Here is a 16,149-nt window from a genome sequence, read left to right on the forward strand (position 1 = left end):
TTAGTCTGTGGTAGGGGCATACTTAATGAGTCTTCCGAAAGACGATGAATTCAAGTGTATTCAGTGGGATTGAAATGAAATCCAATGATTGTGATTGAAAATAGATCCATGCATGGTTTATATGAATGATGGACTTGGTATTGTAATTTTGTATGACAACATTTAAAGAAATGTTTATAAATAATTAGTTTGATTGGTTCTTTTTGCATGAATTAGATATGTTATGAAATTTCTTTTCATTAGCTTACCCTTGCTTTTCTTGTTGTGTTTGAACTGCGATGTCTGTACTACATACACGAACAGATGATCATACATGTGTCAGAGGGTCTGGAGAACTTTAGGACGTTGTTTTGAAACTTATATTTTAAATATTTGTATTTTTATAAGCTCTAATCATGTATTAGAAATGTTTTAAAAAAACTCTAAACTCGTATAGAAATATGTAAAACTTGTATTGTAATAATTATATGTATTTTTGGAGTGATACATAGAGAATCTCTTTATATATCATTATTATACTAAATATATAACTAACCATAAAATATGATTAGAAAAATAAATTAATATTATCTTAAAATTTTAAATAATAATTTAATTTTCTACATGCAGATGAAAAATATTTTCATATTATCTACTATTTGAAAACTATCTTTTATATAAATTTTATAAATTTATTGGAAATTATTTTATGCTCATAACTAATTAAAGATTTTGCTGATAAAAAAAACTAATTAAAGGTTATTTTCTTCGTTTCTATGTGTAAAATTTAATTACATAGTTCATTGTAATTAAAAAATAGTTAATTTTAATTTAGAATTGTGTAAACCAGTACACTAATAAGAGCAGCAGTTAAGAGATTTTAAAGGAATATATTTAGAAACGTATTAAAAAAGCACAGAAGAATGTATTTTTATTCATTTTAATAAAAAAAACTCTTTTAATTCTTGAACTAGTTTCAAACAGGGTTAACATTTTTCTTTAGTTTATATGTTACCATAAATATACCCTAACTTTGATTTTAAAACTACTATTAAAATATTTGTTAATATAATTTCTCACCAATTTTAATTAAAGTATTTTAGTCTAAGAATAATTAATACAATGAACGTTATCAACGGGTCTTATATATAAAAAAATAATCTTATTTTTAATTTAAATTTTATAAATAAAAACAAAGTAAATATCTCGTATATGTCTATTAAATTAATTATTATAAAAGTACACAAAATCATTTTGCAAAATAGTTGTAATAAATAATAATGTAATGTTTTATACTATTTATACTAAATAATTTATTCAGACAAACAGAAAATCACAAAGTATTTTGTTATTTTCAGAAACAAATAAATAAAAAATGTTAAATAGTAAATAATTTTATTTCTTTTTCTAAAAAAGTACACCATATAATTATTTATTAAGTACAGCCAGAAATGAATAAAAATTTATTATTGTCCTCACCAATAAATGACTAGTAACTAGTAATTAATAACACAAAAAATAAAGATATATGACATATACAAAAAAAATTATCCCAGTGAAAAAACTGATTAAAAATAAATTAAAAAAGGTTAAAATATTTCTGAATTGAAGCTACGTTTAAAGGTTAAAAACCCAAGCGAAGTTCATTTCTCTGATCTCAACCTCAACGCTGAACGCAGAAAGGGGAAAAGGGGATTAGGGTTTTGGAAGCAGGGAGCGATTATGGAATTCACAGTGGAGAAGGAATTGGAGAACAACAGCGCCAATAACCCCGAAAACGCTCATCAATCGTTAGATTCTTCTTCTCAATTGGCGTCGGCACTTGATTCAAACAGCAAAGAAACCGAAGAACGACAATCTCGTGAGCTCAAAGCCGGTCTTCACCCTCTGAAGGTTTTTTTCCCTGACTTTCATTTTTCGTTTCTTCGCAACTTAATCGCTCTTAGCGGTATCGAAAAATCTTATTATTAGTACTATTATCAGTGTTAGGAGTAGCAGCATTTTTAACTTTGATGCAGTTGTGGTGTTTTCCTCCGATCAGAACGAGTTTCACCTGGATACTCTATGGTGATATCTGTAATTTTTTTATCATACGCACCACTAAAGTGAAACTTCAATTTTGAGTAGAGAACGAGATCAAAAGTATATGGAGAACTGCATCTAAGTTTTGTCTGTTATCATGCGATTGTTCCGTATATTATGTTAATTTTGACCCTTAGCATGATCTATGGTTTTTTAATTGGGACGAAGTGGTGTGCAATGGGAAGTTCGGTGATTGATTGTTTTCTAGGATTTTTTTTTTTTAGTTTTTGGGTTTTATTGGTGAATTAAGCGGTAACCAAGGCTTGCATTAAGTCGTAGACACGATGAAGTGTGGTGTAATGGCTTAATTAGAAGTTTTGGATTGTGGGTATTTGTTTTTTGCTGAAAAATAGGATAGCGAAATTAAAATTCTGGATTTATTTTTGTTGGTTTTGTGTAAGGGTGGCATGCTGTGATTTATCAGTATGTATCAGGGATCTTTCAATTTGACGTTGGGAGTGTTCTAGATGTGGAAGTTGATTAAGAGCTGTGTTGGGTGCTTCTTCTTTGTAGCATATATATATATATATATCAGAGATGGTTATGCAATTTGAATTGGATTTAGGGTCTTGATTTTACATGCTTGTTGATTATTTGTCGAAGTTATGTTTCTTTCGTTCTATCCTTTCTCCTCGTTGGAGGCTGTTAGTGCTACTTGATATTTTTGGTTGTTGATATAGTTTGTGTTTGTGGTGATTTCTGTGAGCAGCACAAATTTGTCTTTTGGTACACTCGTCGAACACCTGGAGTTCGAAATCAGACATCATATGAGGACAACATAAAGAAAATTGTTGAATTTAGTACGGTGAGGTCTTTGCTTTGTTTAGAGTTCTAGTTAAATATTAGTTCACGCTTCATCACATATTTCATTACTTTTGTGATTATATGATTTTATGTTAATAGGTTGAAGGATTTTGGGTATGCTATTGCCACCTTGGCCGTCCGGCTACTTTGCCTAGTCCCACAGATTTGCATCTTTTCAAGGAAGGAATTCGTCCTTTATGGGAGGTATATACTTAAAATTCGTAGCTGAAGTTGCATTTTTTTGCTGATTGAGAATTTATAGGCTGTTCCATTCTTTTGAGAGGACGGGGGGAGGGAAAGAAGGGTAAGTGTGTGTGAGATGTGTCTTAATTTTCACTGACACACCATATTTTTTTCTGAAGGACTCTGCTAACTGCAATGGTGGTAAGTGGATTATACGATTCAAAAAGGTTGTCTCAGGTCGTTTTTGGGAGGACTTGGTAAGTGCAAATATTTTCATCTGTGATATTTTGTATCTTGATAAAATATCTGGAATGATTGTGGAAAATAATAAAACCTTCAATTTATTGAGTGATTATTTAAATTTGTACCTGCATTAAATAGTTTCAGTGAAAATTTGGTTTTTGATAGATCCTAATGGCATGGTTTGATACATGTAGTTGATCCCACTCAATAGTATAAGTCGTGGTTGTGGTCGTTGACATCTAAATTTGCCATTAAAATTAGAGGGATGTTAGTAACACACTAGAAACACTCATTTTAACACTTGATTAAATTTATTGAAAACTACAAAAGTATGGGTGAGACTCATCTAATAAGAAGTGAGACATACCAAAATTTGTGATTTTGGGGGTTCATAGATATTCAGCCTAATTCTATGTGCAAAATGAGATCCAATTGAAGGCAACCAGTTTATTTTTGGACTCAATGGAAACATTGAATCCTATTCCTTTTAGAAACTTCAGGGAGTGGGGGTACCTGGTTTTGTTGCTCTAATAATTTTCATCCATGGTTCTTATAGTTGAATAATTGTTGAGTAGCCAAGACTTGGATTATTTCTACTTATTATTTGAATTTATGCAAACTACATTTTGTATATTTTCCACACTATTAATATAAACAGTATGTAATGACAACTTAGCAAATGATATGCCCTTTATTTGGTTTACACATTATTTTATTGTTCTGTTCTTGAGGTCTTTTCTTACACTTTTGTAAGTTTTAAGGATGACAAACTATTGACTGCTAAATTACCATTTGGAATCTCTTGGTGAAATTGATTTCGTGATCTATACCATCGATTGCAATTATATTTTTTTTCCATGCTTGGAGACTTAATTTTTATTAGTATTACATGGCTAAGTGCAGGTTCTTGCCTTAGTGGGTGACCAATTGGATTATGGGGATAACATATGTGGTGCAGTACTAAGCATTCGTTTCAATGAGGATATATTGAGTGTCTGGAATCGCAATGCTTCAGACCATCAGGTTGGCATTTTAACCGAGCCTATTTGTATATACATTATACATTCATGCATGTCCTTAGTATTGTTCCTGCTTTCTCATTACAGGCTGTAATGGCCCTGAGAGATTCAATCAAACGTCACTTGAAGCTTCCTCACAGCTATGTTATGGAGTACAAACCCCATGACGCCTCTCTGCGAGACAATTCATCTTACAGGAACACTTGGTTGAGAGGCTAGATGTACAACCATGTTCTGGCCAGAGCCCCAGCAATGGAAGCTATATTGCATACTCTTGCAGCTTCCATTCAGCCAGTTAAATCATTGACTGCAGTCAATGATGGTGGTTGGTGTTCCAGGACTGGTTTTGTCTTTTCCATTCAATGTACGACAAATACATTGCTACTTGCTTTAATAGAGTTTCATTTGGTTACTTGGGGTTAACTCTAATTCTGTGTAATGTGTCTCCTAGTTTCTGTAAATAAACTTGCCTGTGTTGTTAGAGTACTCCTGTGGTGCCTTTTTACATAAAAGGCATTAATCCTTTAACCGGAAGAAGTGTAGCAGGGGCTACTACTATCTCCATTAGAAATGTTGCATAACGTTTCAATCCTTCACTCTTTAGAGGGTGATAGTTTCTGAAATTCTAAAAAATGCTATTATAAGGATTAAAATGATTTTGTGGTTTCATATTAAAACAATACCTTGAAACTAAATTGAGTTTGGGTGTATTTGAATGTGGTTTTAAAATATTATTTTGGCATATAAACAAAGTCTCCGTAGATTAGAAAAGAATATGAAGGAATATAAGATTTTCTTAAATCGCGCGTAAGTTATAATTATTTATTTGTCAAGTTATAATTATTTCTCAGTTGATATTTGTTAGTTAATTTTTTCTTGATCAATATTTGTGAAATTATTTCAGTGAATGTCAATAATTTTTTTTTGAAGTCTCTAGTACAATTTTTATATAGATGTTGTAAAAAAATTGACATCAACTCTAATTCAAACAATTTTTTTTTAAAATTTAAACTAAACTATCTTATCCAAGTATTTGAAAAATAAAATAATTTAAAATAAAACAATTCAAATTCCATTTATTTAAATTTTCTGAAAATTATGAAGGTTTTGTTTTTAAAAAAATAAAGAAACGCATGGTAAAATATTTGAAAGAATTTATTGATTTATAAGTTTTGAAAGGATTTTATGGATTTTTTTTATGATATATAAAGTCTTAGAAATAAAAAGGTAGACAAAAAAATTAAAATGATAAATTTTGGATAAGAAAGTAAAATTATTATATTTTTTAAAATTTAACAGTTAATATATTTTATTTTGTTGTAAGAATTACACTGAATTAATTTAGTGTCTTCTCCTGTCAAAATACAAATTTGATCTTTACTTGAATTGGTTTGAAATGGGACAACTATTAAAAAAATGTCAGTTCACAGTAGGTCAATGACATTTTTTTAATAAAAAATCTTAATAAAATGTTATAACAATATTTTCTTAAAATAAAAAATGTAAAATTTGTTATTGTTAAAAAGTATTATTTTATGTTGTTGAACCTTAAATTATATCTTTTTATATTTAACTTTTATGTATTTTGTATGTTAAAAGTTTATAAAATGTCATTTTTAGTTCTTAGAGTTATTTCTTTCCTAGAACTAGTGTGATTGGTTATGTTTTCGATACATAAAGAAATGTTGTCCCTTATTTATTCTTTTAAATGGCTTTTGCTTTCTTTCTGCAGTAGATCATTTGTAACATGCAACGTATTACTGAATTAAAATAACAGAAATATGTTCATAATTTTTTTTAAAAACTTAAGATTTTGACTCTTTTTATCTATATGTTGAAGAACACTATTTTGGCGACTGTGAGGATATAAATTTTGCGTGCTTTTAGTGTTTTGTGAGTCCTGAATATTGATCATTCATAAGTGTATATTTGTGATTGTTTTCTGGTGATTCTCTACTGTTTTCTTAGATGAGTCTCCAGTGTTTTTCTCTTATAGAATTCATATTCCGAAATTCATGACTAACATTTTGGATTTCTCATAATATATTTTTCATTACAAAAATCTCTTCTAGATTTACATTTTTGGAAAGCAAAAACCCTCTTTTGAAAGAAAATTTTATTGAATAATATCTATCTATTCCGAATTTAAAAATCTAAAATCAACAACATAATACCCACAAAATGCTTCTGAATTGCTTATTTCGGAACTGAATTGGTGTCAAGAGGGATGAGTTGGTATAAAGAAAAATATGTTATACATTAACAAAAGGAACCTAATTGGTGTCAATTTTTTTTCATTAGATTAATAAAACCCAAAAAAAAAAACACTTAATTAAGAATTAGAGAACAAAACTTTAGATCATTCACAATTCAAGAAAATGCAAAGAACATAAAATAAGAGAAATGATACAAAAGAAGAACACCAAAATTTGATTCTTGATGAATATACATTCAATTTCAATCACCACAATCTTAATGAGATTGTTCCACTATTTTGAATATCATGTTCCAAACATACTTCTCATTAAAAAAAAAAAAAATACTCAAGATGTGCAACCTTCCCAAAAAACTATCAAGAATACTACCAAATCATAATGTAGAAATATATTATATGAAACACCAAAGTCTAGGTGTAAAATCTAAGAGATCAATGATATTGTTCCTAAAATGGATGGAATCAAGGTCATACATAATTAGAAAGTGGACTTCCAAGGACATTATGTATGTGCTTAGACAAAATTAATGAAAAAATTATAAACATTAAAAAGGTGTCTAAAAAAAGCACACATTGGAAAGGGATCTAATTTTGGAGGAGGAGTGACATTTATTGCCTTCTGCTTTTTATTTGTTGATTTGTTATTGTTGTTTGGCTTTCTATGATGCTCACAAATGAGTGCATGTACTATTGACCCTCTTTTATTACTAAAATGTTACCATGTGCTTATATTTTTTTCCTTCTTATTCTTTTTTTATATGTACAAAAGGGAGAAAATAATTTTATTATTATTTACCGGTATCACATATCACATGAAATTTGTATAGATTTAAAGGATTTGTCGTTATAAAAAAGAGGGAGAATATTGATAAGGATCTTAAAGATCCTTTGAGAATGTTAAATTTGGTTTTAATACTAAAAAACAATTATGAAGTGTTGTTTTGATTTTGTGTAAATGATTTCATGCATTAGTGCAAGTTTCTTTGAGTTTATGCATCTAAAACTTATTCTATGCATTTGTTAAAACTTAATCCTTTTTTTTTCATTTTTTAAAAAGGTGTTTTAGAACATAATAGTTAATTATGTTAGATAATTGATTATAATAAATGAGATAATTGATTATATAAACTAATTATCAATTATCTGGATTTTGATTTAAATACAAGCTTCACAAATAATTAATTATCATTAAAAATAATCGATTAAATTGTTCTTATTAAATTTTTATATTAAATTAATCACAAAATAGTTTATTATTACTAAATATAATCCAATTTTATCATATGTCGCCGAAGGGACATTACTAAATATAAATCCATTACATTAGTTCTATATTAGTTTACATAAACTATTTTCAGTAGATTTTTTAAAGTAACAAGTATTACACAATTTCAAATAATTTCTACCAGTTTTCAAGAACTCTCCAAAGAGAAGAAAAGTGTTTTGCTTCAAAAAATATTTAAGGAACTTTTGACTTAAAGACATGGAATGATATACTTGCATAAACTCTTACTCTTATTCCTTTTGGATTATCCATTACATTAGTTATATATTTCCATTTACTTTTGATTCTTAGTTGATTTTTTTACACTTAGATTTGGTGTTTTATGGAGTAAATCTTTACATAGTTTGATAGTATATTTTATAAATTTTCAACTAAATGATTGAATTTTAACATATAAATGTATTTATAATATGATATTTAAGATAGTGAAATAATCTCACAGATTTTTAAAACTAGAAGTAGATTCAAAGAGCATCAAACCAAAATAAAATTCTTGGTATTTTTCTTTTTTATAATTTAAAACTAGAAGTAGATTCAATGAGCATCAAACCAAAATAAAATTCTTGATACTTTTCTTTCTTATCATTTCACATATTTTGTGTTCTTTCTATATTTTCTAGAATGCAATTGACTTAAAGTTCTGTCCTCTAATTCTTAATCGAATGTTGTGCCAAAATTTATGAGATTACATTAATTTAATAATAAGTCTTTTTAAACAAAACAACAATTCAACCATCTCTCTTGGTATACGACCCATCTTCTTTACAAAAAAAAAAGAATACCCTTTGCTAAATTGAAAATTTATTTTTAATTAACTTTCTTTTATTCTCAATGTAAATTACTGAGGAATGGTAATATAAAAAAATTTACTTTCTGAATGAAAGTGATATAATTACATGATGCTAACTAACTAATTAACTTTCTTATTTAGCTTAATATATTTTTTAATCATACATGACATCAAAGGGAATATATGTACTAAACATCACAATCATAGCAAGTTCACTAGCCATCACTAATTAGAGCAGGCAAATCAGTAGCAAACTAAAAATGTAGTAGAAAACTTTCATTTATCATGAGAGTTGCCTTAACAATAGTTAAGGCTTAATTGTAGTTTCACACAAAAGTCAAATTACATTCTATAAGCCATCTATGAATACATCATCTATAGGCAAACTATACTAAAAGGATGACTGAAGCCCAATGATACCTGATCAATAATAAGCCTTTGTCAGGTTTCAACATACAAAGCAATAAGCAGCAGACTATGTAAAACCAAACTGAATACTATGATGTTGGATGCTACCTTTCTTGTCACTATGAGTTTAACCTATCATATTTAAAATATATTAATATATTAAGAAATGAACTTTAAACCTAACTCAACTTTATAAAACCGATTCATAAGATGAGATTTGTACCCACTTATATATTATAAAATATGAAATGTCTCTGGTTGATGTGAGATCTCTAACAAAGTATGTTTAAATAAACTTCTTAGTAAACACCTATAAGAGAACAAAATAAAACAAACTTCTCCAGAAACTAGGTTTAGCATATACATAAGCTAATTTATAGAAACATTCTTATATTAACTCCTCCAAAAACTTATTTTAATTTATGCACAAGTTATTTTAACTTATCTCACATTTCTTTTTTATTTTCCTCTCATATAAATGTTTGCTAAGTTTATCCAAACAAATCCTAAGTGACTTTCATAATGTGTACACAAGAATGCTATATTTAGCATCACTTCAACTATGTTTTTTATTATTTTGACTAAGAATGTATTTCAAAACTCCTGCATATTCAATAGTTTGACTAGAAAAACAATTATACCAGAGGCACCAAGCCACTAGCATGCAATGGATTAAACTCAAGGAAAATATTATAATTTGTTAGTGTCCCGAAACAGTATTAAGAAAAGTGAGTATTACCACATGCTATTCTTGCACCTGCATTCCCAGTAGTCTTGCTAAGCTCATGCCCACCTGTTTCATAATAGACGAAAAGTCAAAAACTCAAAAATGGTGATAAGTTACAAAATCAAAACAGTGAGCCATGGTCTTGATCAAGAGATTTTAGTCCATCCTGAAGTCTAGAAATTCAAACAAGCTAAAGAAAATAAAAATCATATGTCCATTCTCTACCCATTTGCTCAAACAAAGCCAGATTTCACATCACTAGGGACCTTAAAGGGGGAACCTACAAGGACTCATCTGAAGACTACAAAAGCATAATAAGGAAAAATTTATTGGGAAATCTGAACACCAATACTAGGTAGTAGCTAGCTTTGGTTACTGTCCTCTTTACCTGAAATGCAGCTTTCTTTATTATTTTTCAACACTAAATGATACATATATAAAAATTAGTCCAACTCTTTTTTTTGCAGGACAGGAAGTTACTATCTTCAAATAGACATAATCATTCCAAAAGAAACCTTCAGCTTTTACGAATGTAGTGCATCAAGAGAAAAAAATCTACAGTAATGGACAGTCCACTAACCAGACAGGAATTTAACTTTAGGTTCTCACTTAGAATGGCCCAAACTACTGGAGCTCCATCACATTCTTTGAGTGATTCCTAAGCCTTTAGATCTACAGGGATTCATATCACGCAATTTATGGAATTCATAAGACTCTTAAATACTTTGAAAATATATTTGGACAATAATTAGAATCTTAAAATATGTGACAAATTTCGGAATCACTATTAGTGGAAAGGGTATCCAACTGCATAAAAAACATGAAACTTAGGGGTGAGTGGGTGGAATAGGTAGAAACAACTTTGTTTTAAATAACATTTCATCCATATGTTACAATTTTATGAGCAGAATGGGAATTTAAACAGGAATACTCACCATTTTCAGTCAGTTACGAAACTTTGCATACATGTATTGGTTGGTCCTTGAATTTAGGAAACTTGTTACCAACTTACTAGGTTTGTAGAATGTAGGAAGATATTAAGAAGATTCAAGAGGTCTACCACACACACGATTTGATACCTTAACAATAAGAGAAAGACCATAGAGAGATGATAAGAGTTTTCTATTTGTTATGATGAAATCAAAAATAAATTTGGAGTTTATGTTTGAATCTTACGTTGTGATAATGCTTATGAGTATCCTTCTCATTCTTTTAAAATTTTATGGCTTTTCATACCATTTTTCATCAAACCTCATGTGCTTATACACCTCAAAAAAATAGGGTGGTTGCACATGAATAGACATTTCATTGAAATAACTAGCACAATTTTAATCCATGGTTAGGTTCCTCAACGTTCTTGAGGTGATGTTGTTCTTAATGTGTGTGTTATCTCATTAATCGCATGCTTATGTTTTAGATAACAAAATTCCTCATTCTATTTTATTTTCTCATGAACCTCTCTATCTCTTACCTCTTAAAGTTTTTGGGTACACATACTTTATTCATAATTTTCGTCTTGGTCTTAAATTATTTGCTAGGTCACACAAATGTGTCATTTTAGGATTCATTAGATCACAAAATGGATATAAATGTTTCTCTCATTTTCTTAACCACTATTTCCTTTCAACCGATGTTACCTTCACTGAGTCTCCCCTTAACTTTAAGTCTTCTCCTTCTCCTAGTGCGTCTCCAAATGATCAATTCAATATCCCAATTGTTTGCAATCCTCCTGTTGTGTCTAGTGCACCAAAAGACCCCCACCTCCACCCAACCTTCAGCGTACAATCATTGAGAAACTCCCATTGTCCATCAGATGACTCTCTTCTGGATTGGTATGTTTTCTCTGCAAATCTTTATATAGCCTCAAGCAGTTTCCTAGGGCTTGATTTGGAAAATTTAGCACTATCGATCAACAATTTGGTATAACTCGCAGTGAGGCAAATCATTTAGTTTTTTACTGTCACTCAAGTGAAGGGTGTATCTATCTAGTAATATATGTTGATTATATGGTTCTTATAGGCAATGATCACTATGACATCTCACAGGTAAAGCAATACTTTTGTCACCACTTTCAAACCAAAGATTTTGACAAACTTAGATATTTCTTAAGGATTGAGGTAGCACAATCCAACAATAGAATTGTTATCTCTCAGAGGAAGTATGCATAGGATATTTTGAAAGAAAATGGATAAATGAATTCAAAATTTGTTGACAAACCCATGGACTCCAATGCCAAACTCCTACCTAATCAGGGGAAGTCTCTCTCAGATCCTGAGATGTACAAAATATTAGTTGGAAAGTTGAACTATCTAATAGTTACTCGTCTTGACATTTCCTTTGTAGTCATTATGGTAAGTCAATTTCTTAATTCTCCGTGTGTAAATCATTTGAATGTGGTCATGTGTGTATTGAAGTATACTAAAGGTTCTCCTGAAAAATGTTTGTTAAATGGACACAATAATCATACTAAAATTGTATGTTATTCAGATGCCATTTGGGCAGGATCTCCTATTATCTCCTTCTAATAGGAGATTCACTTTCGGATATTGTGTCTCCGTTGGTGATAATTTGATATCTCGAAAGAGCAAGAAACAAAATGTTGCGGTGAAATCTAGTGCAGAAGCAGAATATAAAGTTATGACCTCTGCAACTTGTGAGCTAATTTGACTTAAATAGTTACTTAAGGAATTTCAATTTGGAAAGGTCACTCAAATGACACTTATATGTGACAATCAGACTACTTTTCATATTAACTCAAATCTCGTCTTTCATGAAAAGATGAAAAATATTGAGATTGATTGCCATTCTATTCGAGAAAATATTATATCTAAAGATATCAAGACTCAGTTTGTTAACTTAAATAATCAATTAACATATATTTTCCCTAAATATTTATGAGGACCCAACATTTGATTATATTTGTAACAAGCTTGGTACATATGATTTATAATCACCGGCTTAAAAGGCTTAGCCCATATCTTTTGCATTTTTCTCATTTATAAATACATAACCCTATGCGCTCAATAAACCCAAGGGATTAGTCCTATGCCTCTTTTTATTTATTTTACACTAGCCATAGAGTTGCGTAACAAAGGAAGTATGTATTGGATATTCTTGAAGAGGTTGGCACAATACTGCAAACCAATTGACTATCCCGTGGATCCAAATATCAAGGCCCTTACTCATCCTGGAAGATATTGGAGACTAGTTGGTAAGCTGAATTATGTAACCACATGACCAAATACTTAATCTGTTGTTTCTGTGGTGATTAAGTTTCTCTAATATCTTTTATGATGCATTGGGATGCAGCCATTTGAATTTTGAGGCATGCAAATGGGTTCTTGGTCAAGGTTATTAAGAAGAAGAATGGTCATGCTTAGGCAGTTGGTTATACAGATGCTGATTGGGTTAGGTTCCCTCTTGATAAATGTTCTCTACCTTGGGATATTTTGATCTTGTTGGAGGTCATTTTGTTCTTGGAAAAGTAAGAGATTTGAAATTTTGGCTATATTTAGTGCAGAAGCAGAATATCATGCCATGACCTTGGTTACATGTAAGCTAATATGGATTAAGCAACAAATTCAAGAACTAAAAATTGTAGAGATCTCTTAAATGAAGCTATTGGTGGTAACCAAACAGACCTCTATAATGCCTCTTAACCTGTTTTTATGAAAGAACCAACGTATTGGTGTGTCATTTCATTAGAGAAAATGCACTCTCTAGTGTATTGTCAGAACTACACGAGCCCCAATATGACCAGCCAACTGACATCCTCACCAAGTCCCTTACGGGTTAACAAGCTGGGTGGAGACAATTTGTATTCCTAACTTTAGTGGAACTGTTTAAATATTTATCTTAACTTAAGTTTCTAAAATTTAGGAAAATATTATGCAGGCTCAACAGGTCCACATATGGTACCATTTCTCATTAAGAAATGATAGAACACTTTCTGAGAACTCTATCTAGTCTCTCATTATTTTAAACTTCTATCATGAACATCAATAGATTCAAAGATTAAACTCAGAGTAATGTATGGGTTCTAGGGACCCACTTGCCTACTTAATTGCCTTGAATATTACGCCAAACCACAAATACTCAACAAACATAAGAAAGGCATAGTTTTTAGACTACATAGCTACTTGGATGTAGCTTTTACACACAAGAACATGCACATATATGTACAAACTAAGATGGCAAAGCAGAAGTAAACTAGGATGGCTATGAAGAGGACAACAGAAAATATATTAGCGATTGAAGGAGCATAGCTATTCGAAGCACACAACATTTGATAATCACTCGGTCAGCAAATAATTAATCTTAAGGACTTCAGATTACTATATCAAAAAATTTGTAATATGAAATGAAATAAATATGAAGCCAGGCTAATGGGTATATAAAAATAAGGGTGTATTTTTAATAGAACGGTATCAACTTGTGCCACACAAGTATTTCATACATTAAGCTTATAATATCAAGCATGAAGGATACTGAATACCGATTTCTATCATAGGAAAATTATTTCAATGAAATTACTATACAAAACAACATGACTAGGGGAAAAGAAAAGCTAGAATTTAAAGTTGTAACAAGAAGAAACCTACTGAGCAAGTTTTGTGGCCAAGTTTTAAAATCTTACCCTTTCCAAGATCATCAGGATCAGCATGCACAACGACAGCCCTCCCAATTATGGAGTGAACTCCAGTTAGTGGAATCTACATATTGAAAGTGAGAAAGTGGAAATTAAGTGTTCTAGTCCCAATTAAATTATATCCAAATTTCATAACAAGAATAATATCAACTAAATGAAAACTATAGAAAGGAAAACCAGCATTGCTGAATGCAAGTGCATTTGAACATGGGATTGATTTAATTGTGCAGAGGGGTAAATCAGATCACATGAAATGATTCTCAAAAAGAACAAATTACGAAAGTAACATTGAGTAACATCAAACAAAACTTAAATTTAAATTTTTTACCTGTGTATCTCTAATAGAAATCTCAGCAACTCCTGCAAAACAGAAGACCCCTTGGAAATTTCCCAGCAGACAATTCGCGAAAACTAGTCAGAAATACCAAAATAAATATGAAAAATAAAGCAGATAATACCATCCTGGCCTGCAACAATGTTGCCCAAATCACCAGCATGACGCTCATCATTTGAAGGACCCCCATGATCCTTCTTCAACGGATTGAAATGAGGACCTGATGGAAAGAAGTGAAAGCTAAAATTTACCAGAAAGTTGCATGTTTAGCTTACAGATGATTTCAAAGAAAGAAATGACTTCATTTTCATAAGTTTAAGTTAATATCACATCGCCAACCAATCATAAATGACTCTATGTATAACTTGCAAAGTAATCATTACAAAAGTTAACATCTTTTAATGATACAACAATCCATGATTGGATTTCAATGTAAAAAACATCTTAAGATTCCGTATTCCAATCAAACTCCTTTATCTTTGTTTCTTCTAGTAAGTTCAATAATTGAATTATAACCCAATTACACACACACAACAAGTAAACTCAAAATGAATTCAGGATTTCTGTCACCCTTGCTTTTTAACTCTTCTTTCTCAGTCTTCCAATTTTAAAATTGTAAACCTTTCTTTTAATTTTGCTACTAAAGATAAGTGGAAGAGGAATTGTTCAAGTTTGATGATAAACAATGATGAAGAGAAGAGAGAACCAGTGGAGTTGCAGCCATTGGTGGTGTCACCAAAAGCATGAATATGGAAGCCATGAAAACCTGGGGACAACCCTGTTATTCTCCCTGTGACATGGGTGGTCCCTACACAATCACAATGAAGCAGAGCAATAAGCAATTCAACGTTCCTATCTGAATATATAGTGCAGACTGAGAGACATGAAGAGAGAAAGAGACCATTGGGGTGCTGAAGAAACTGAAGAGAACCTCTAACGTTGTTGTCTCCGATGATGAGAGCCACTCCTTTGGGAGTTCCGTTTGCAGCTTTCATCTTCTTTTCTGCCTCTTAGGAAAACAACAATGAAGATAGTGGAAAACACTAATCTGTGAGCTTGAATGGTTAAAACAACCAGAAAAGGAAAATAAAAGGGAATTAATATGAGATGTCTTTTTACTCATGAATTGGATTGAAGTTGAAGACGATGAGGAAAAGCATATATTTATTTTGTTTGGTTCAGAGAGAAAAAAATTTGTTTAGGTTAAATACTTTATATTATTTTAATGCATGATGGTGAATATATCTATTACAACGTATAATTATTCTTTTCTGCACATCTTTTTACTTTATTTTTTATTACCAGAGGTACAGACGCTATAGTGCATTCACATTTTTTATTTTTATAATTATTATATATGAATATATTTTTATTAAAATTAACTATAATAAATTTATAATGATAAAATAATTCCATAATAAATTAAATATTA

At 30.3% G+C, this 16,149-nt stretch overlaps 2 protein-coding genes across 2 annotated transcripts; one reads left to right on the forward strand and one right to left on the reverse strand.

Annotated features, from left to right (window-relative positions):
• The first annotated feature begins 1,592 nt into the window (after positions 1-1,592).
• On the forward strand, positions 1,593-4,739 carry NCBP (Putative cap-binding protein). Its single transcript, XM_068646374.2, has 6 exons — positions 1,593-1,872; positions 2,771-2,866; positions 2,965-3,069; positions 3,228-3,305; positions 4,195-4,314; positions 4,398-4,739. Exons 1-6 carry the CDS (start codon positions 1,702-1,704, stop codon positions 4,527-4,529), a joined length of 702 nt encoding a protein of 233 aa, XP_068502475.1. The 5' UTR covers positions 1,593-1,701; the 3' UTR covers positions 4,530-4,739.
• A 4,108-nt stretch (positions 4,740-8,847) lies between these two features.
• On the reverse strand, positions 8,848-15,908 carry CSD3 (copper/zinc superoxide dismutase 3). The gene is made up of 8 exons (XM_068646377.2): positions 15,837-15,908; positions 15,619-15,726; positions 15,424-15,525; positions 14,842-14,937; positions 14,712-14,743; positions 14,372-14,447; positions 9,748-9,801; positions 8,848-9,020 (listed from the first exon to the last, which is right to left on the reverse strand). Exons 1-8 carry the CDS (start codon positions 15,838-15,840, stop codon positions 8,992-8,994), a joined length of 501 nt encoding a protein of 166 aa, XP_068502478.1. The 5' UTR covers positions 15,841-15,908; the 3' UTR covers positions 8,848-8,991.
• Positions 15,909-16,149: the final 241 nt, after the last annotated feature.

This window comes from Phaseolus vulgaris, chromosome 4, assembly GCF_051622355.1.
Source record: "Phaseolus vulgaris cultivar YP4 chromosome 4, ASM5162235v1, whole genome shotgun sequence".
Lineage (NCBI taxonomy): Eukaryota > Viridiplantae > Streptophyta > Magnoliopsida > Fabales > Fabaceae > Phaseolus > Phaseolus vulgaris.

Bases quoted from the DNA above. Each gene is read 5' to 3' on its own strand.
- NCBP (XM_068646374.2), top strand. From the start codon at position 1,702: ATGGAATTCACAGTGGAGAAGGAATTGGAGAACAACAGCGCCAATAAC. The intron at 1,873-2,770 runs GTTTTTTTCCCT...TTCTGTGAGCAG, and splicing joins CCGGTCTTCACCCTCTGAAG to CACAAATTTGTCTTTTGGTA. The intron at 3,306-4,194 runs GTAAGTGCAAAT...GGCTAAGTGCAG, and splicing joins GTCGTTTTTGGGAGGACTTG to GTTCTTGCCTTAGTGGGTGA.
- CSD3 (XM_068646377.2), bottom strand. The intron at 14,938-15,423 runs GTTCTCTCTTCT...TCTTTCCATCAG, and splicing joins CAATGGCTGCAACTCCACTG to GTCCTCATTTCAATCCGTTG. The intron at 14,448-14,711 runs GTAAAAAATTTA...TTCAATATGTAG, and splicing joins TTTCTATTAGAGATACACAG to ATTCCACTAACTGGAGTTCA.